The 5,095-nt window shown below is 36.7% G+C and overlaps 1 protein-coding gene across 1 annotated transcript; it reads left to right on the top strand.

Moving 5' to 3' along the window:
- Positions 1-965: 965 nt before the first annotated feature.
- On the top strand, positions 966-1,931 carry LOC122050370 (probable BRI1 kinase inhibitor 1). The gene has a single exon (XM_042611275.1). The coding sequence runs from the start codon at positions 966-968 to the stop codon at positions 1,929-1,931; it is 966 nt and encodes a 321-aa protein (XP_042467209.1).
- The last annotated feature ends 3,164 nt before the right edge of the window (positions 1,932-5,095 follow it).

The following is a 5,095-nucleotide window of genomic DNA, read 5'->3' as shown; positions in this document are numbered from 1 at the left end:
TACGAAGCAGGCAGCGTCCAAGAAAGGGAAAGAGACCTGCGTTGGACCACGCCGTTAAGGGTCGGCACACACAAAGAATCGACGATGACAACGAGAAAGAAAGAACAACTGCAACCAGAACAAATGAAAATAAAAATAAAAATAAAAAATTAATGATATTTATAATTGATTTCCGTATAAATAATTTAATCATCTCTAGCACTGATCAACACACGTGAAGTGGTCTAGCTTCCATGTAGGTTCATTTATTGATGTTCAGGCCCATGCAACGTAAATGCTCGGATCAACTCAGCCGACGGTCGACGTGGCTGCTGCCAAATTTCCCATGCAAGATAAGGCAGAGAGCGGTGCCAACCATCTTCTGTTCTACTGTCCAACAAAACAACAAAGCGAGGTCCATTTCACATTATGATGTGCCTGTCAAATCACTTCCTGAACAATAATGTTCATCTTCCCAATCAATTACCTTACCCATTCTACTCCCGTTCCTTTCAGGCCTCCGCAAGCACCAGTTTGTAGACTGCGATAGAATATGGAAGAGGCCGGTGAGATCGATGCACCGGCCATCGCCTGATGTGATATCGACCACAGATTTCGAGTTCACAGACGTCGACTCCTTGTCTTGTTAAGTGAGATATCGACAGAGGGAAATAGTAGTAGTAGTCGCCGAGGACAGTACAGATTTTTTAAAGTTTTGTCAATTCGAAGTAGCTAGATGATGAATTTACAGTATATGTTGGGACCGAAGTAGATGATGAATTAATGATCGATCGATCTTATTAAATAATTAAGAGAGACTTCGTTAATTCTTGAATGAATGAATGAATGAATGAATGAATGCAAAAACTTGGATCGTTATATTCGATGAAACCCCGAAAAATAGTGTAATAGTTTTCCTAATTCGTATATAATTCCAAGCGCCGTTTGATTTGGAGTACGAACACACACACACAAGAAGCAGAGCCATGGAGGAAATCGCTCCAGTTAATAGTCCTACAACTACTGATACGCTGCTTCTTCCCCCACCGCCGCCGCCGCCTTCTTCCTCTGAAACATCTCCTTCTCATGAATTCTCCTTCACCATAACCTTCCATTCTCCTCCCGCCACCTCGCCGCCGCTTGCTCCTCCTTCTTCTGATACTTGCGCTACGACTACTTCGGCGACCGCTATTGCTTCCTCAGCGGCCGACGATGATATCTTCCTGGGTTGTCAACTCCTCCCGCTCCACCACCTGCTGCCGCCTCCCAGTCCTCCCCGGCCGTCCGACATCACCTTCGAACACTTCGCCCTCGCCTCCCTCGACCGCGGCGACGACGCCATTAACAAAACCCCGAATCGCCGCGACGAGGTCAGAGGCAAAGCCAGGAGCTTGCTGTCTTCCTTCTTCGGCCTCGCGAACTCGCGGAAAAAGACGAGCGAAGGGAAAGTTTGCGAGGCGAAGGCGGAGGTGGAGAACGGGAAGAAGAAGAGCAGAGGGCTGGGAGGCGTGAGCCGGCTCCTGAAGAAGTACTACGCGAGCGTGAAGGAGCCGCTGCAGTTCTTCAGAGGGGACAAGGAGAAGGAGAAGGAGAAGGAGAGGGAGAGAGAGAAGAAAGAGGAGGTCCTCCGGTGGAGGGGATTTCGGCGGCGGCCGTGCTCGTTCTCCGGCGATGCCGGTTGCCGGGAGCAGGGGAAGAGGGGAAAGCAGGACAGGCGGAAAACAGAGCAGGTGCTGTCGGCGCCGAACTCGGCGAGGACGTCGCGGGCCAACAGCGGGGCGCTGGCGGCGGCGCCGTCGTCGGCGTTCTCCTCGTCAGACGGGAGCACGATGGAGGAGCTGCAGAGCGCGATCCAGGCGGCGATCGCGCACTGCAAGAGCTCCCTTGCCAACTCCAAGCAGCAGCAGCAGCAGCAGCAGGGGAATGGGAATTTGGCAATGGTCAGAGGATGACATCACTACAAAAATGGCTTTTTTATTTTATTTTATTTTTGCGTTTATTGTTAAAATATTAAAATTATTGAGAGATATTGTTGACTCATATTCTAATATATTTGTATGTATTTTCTTGAATAAAGTTAGTGATAATTAACATTGGATACGATCCGGCAATATTATATAATTTAATTTGTTCTCATAGAATTAATTTAACTTTAACCATATTTTTTATATTAATAATTTTAAAATATTAAAGTAAATTTTATATAATTATGTATAGGCATGGGAGGTCTCCAAATCAAATGAGCAAATGGATAGATAAGTTTTTAATTTATCTATTTTGTTAAAAAAATAAATGTCTGATGCGACATTTGTTTGCATTAAACATGTACTAAAAGCATCTTCAACAGTTTAAAGCTCTAAATCTGATTTTTTTTTAATTCTAAATATATCATATTAATATTATAAAAAAATTATTATTCTCTCCACATAAAAAAATCTCCATACAAATTTTTTATGAACCTGACATTACCAATCACATATTTTTATTTATTAATTTTTTATTTAATATTTCTATATAATTTTTCATTTAATATTTTAATTAAGTATGATCTTTAATTTAATTTATTTATAATTTTTAATTAATATATTATTTAATTTATTTTTTAAAATTTAATTAAATTTATATTTTTCATTTAATATTTAATTAACTTATGAATTCTAATTTATTTATAATCATTTGTATTTTTTAAATATTTTTTTAAATAATAATTTGTTAATAATTTTATTGAAAATTTATATTTATATAAAAGAAAGGAAATAAAATGTTATAATTAAATGCTTTATAAAATTAACTTCTTACGAAAATAATTCATAAATAAAATAATTTATTTTAAAAATATTTTGAAACGGTCAAATATGCAACATTATTTGTCATAAATCATTGGCTTCATCTCTAAAACAAAAGATGTATATATTTGATTTTTCACAACTATTCTAAACTAAAAACTTTAAATCTGACCCTCACAATCATTAAAAAAAAATTGAGCTTTTTAAATTTTACCAATCACTTAAAAATCCTGTCCTAAGATATTATGCATTTCATAATTAATGCAATACCATTGCTTAAGGAAGACGGCAACCAAACAATTATGATTTATGAACTATCTACAGCTTTTAATGCTCGGTAAGCTACGGTGCTCCGAACGGGATGCTACACTGCTCATCTGAAATACCACAGTAGGTTAGTTACGCTACTGGAGAAGCGTATCCGGAATATAATACTATACTACTCACGTCGCTATAATGTCTGAAATGACACAGTTTAACACTTATTCAGTTAGATTTCATTCAATTTTACTTTTCAGTCCGATCCATATCAAAACATTAAATTTGATATAAAATTAGCATTAAAAAAAAACTCCAATCCATATATCAAATTGCACACTAATATGTTGTGGTTGGTATTGTAATATTCACGCGACCGTATTTGATACGAGAGAAGGTTTATATTTTTTAATTTTATTATATAATTAATAAAATTAAATATAATTAATTTGTAGTTATTATTATTTTTTATTTTTACTTATAAGATATTTAAATGTAATTACATGTAATTATTATTTATTATAAATTTAAATTTATATGATTAAAAAAATTTAGATATTTCCATAATTGTATGATATTATCCACTTTGAGACTAAGTCCTCCTGGTTTTACTCTTGGACTCTACCTAAAAGATCTCATGCCAATAGATATCTTTTTCTTATAAATTCATGATCTTTCTCATGTATTTTCAATGTAGGATTATACTTACAACCTTGCAACCTAACAAAATTAAGTATATTTAAAATGTATTTTATATATTTATAAATTTTAAAATATATTTATACCTGAATAATTATGTAAAAAAATTTAAAATGAAAATCATAATTTTTTATATATATTAAAAATTTTAATGTATTAAATACTAATAACTTATTAATTTTAAATATAATAATTATCATATAAAAATATTAATAAATTTAAATGTATATTGATAATTAAATTATGAATAAGAAAAATAAAATATTCTAAAGAATATTACTTTAGTGTGATATGGTATATATATGGGTGGATGGGATCTGAAATAGTATTTAGTACTTAAATTGTACTATTTTGATGTAAAAACTCAACAAAATATGAAATTATGGGTTGGAGATGATCTCAGTAAACAACGGGACTCGTCTAACTAGAGTCCCAACAAGCTACACTGATCGTGTAGCTACAGTAGTTGACATGCTGCAATAATCGAGTAGCTACAATACGTAACATGCTACGGTGATCAAGTAGCTACCATACTTAGGATGCTATCTCTCCTTCCCACTTGACTGTAGCAGCTCGGTCATTTGGCTGCTCAGTAACTTCAAGTCACGTACTATATCCATACTGAGTAGGTCTACTTCAATCTCAACCTCTGACACTCTCTGACATGCGTTGTATATCGACCCTAGCAAGTACCCTCTCCAGATATGACACATGGCTAACAAACCAACTATGCCAGAGATATGACCCAACTGTTGTCTTCATTTGTGCGACCAGTCGGCGGACAATGTTTCGCTCATACGAGCCCCTACATGGCTTGCCTAGGGCTCACATGGCAGCTTACATGGACCTTCCACCTCAACGGTTATATAAGGTTCTATGGCAGCTTACATGGACCTTCCACCTCAACGGTAATATAAGGTTCTATGAAAGTAAGTGAAGATATGATTTTCTTCTCACACGCGAAGATTAATCTTCTCTGTCTTTCTCTTTCGAGCTCTTAAATGGTTGTAAATGAACTGAAGGTTTGTAAACAAGTTTGGTATTCGACTTGGTAAGAGTTTGTTTATGTTCCTTCAATAAAGATCAATTAAATAAATAAGCTTGAACAACTCGTTAAACTAAACAAACAAGCTTAAACACTGATCCCGTCTGAAAGCTGAGTCGGACAGAGGCTGGCCGCACTGTCCTCGATGTTGACGGAAAGTCGTGGAAACGCCTTGTTGACCTGGTACTTATCGGAAAGGTTCCTACGGGCGAACAACGGGGGGTGATGACTGAGACGATGAGGCGAGAGCTCTGCGCACACTCAGACAAACCACCCTCACGTTAGAGGCCAAGAACCAGGGGAAAAGTCCCTGGAACAGGTCCTCCGA

The sequence above is a fragment of the Zingiber officinale genome, chromosome 3A (genome assembly GCF_018446385.1).
Source record: "Zingiber officinale cultivar Zhangliang chromosome 3A, Zo_v1.1, whole genome shotgun sequence".
NCBI lineage: Eukaryota > Viridiplantae > Streptophyta > Magnoliopsida > Zingiberales > Zingiberaceae > Zingiber > Zingiber officinale.
Note: the sequence above shows the minus strand (reverse complement) of the source record. Positions and strands in the feature narration are given on the sequence as shown.

Coding starts and splice junctions, on each gene's coding strand:
- LOC122050370 (XM_042611275.1), top strand. CDS start 966: ATGGAGGAAATCGCTCCAGTTAATAGTCCTACAACTACTGATACGCTG.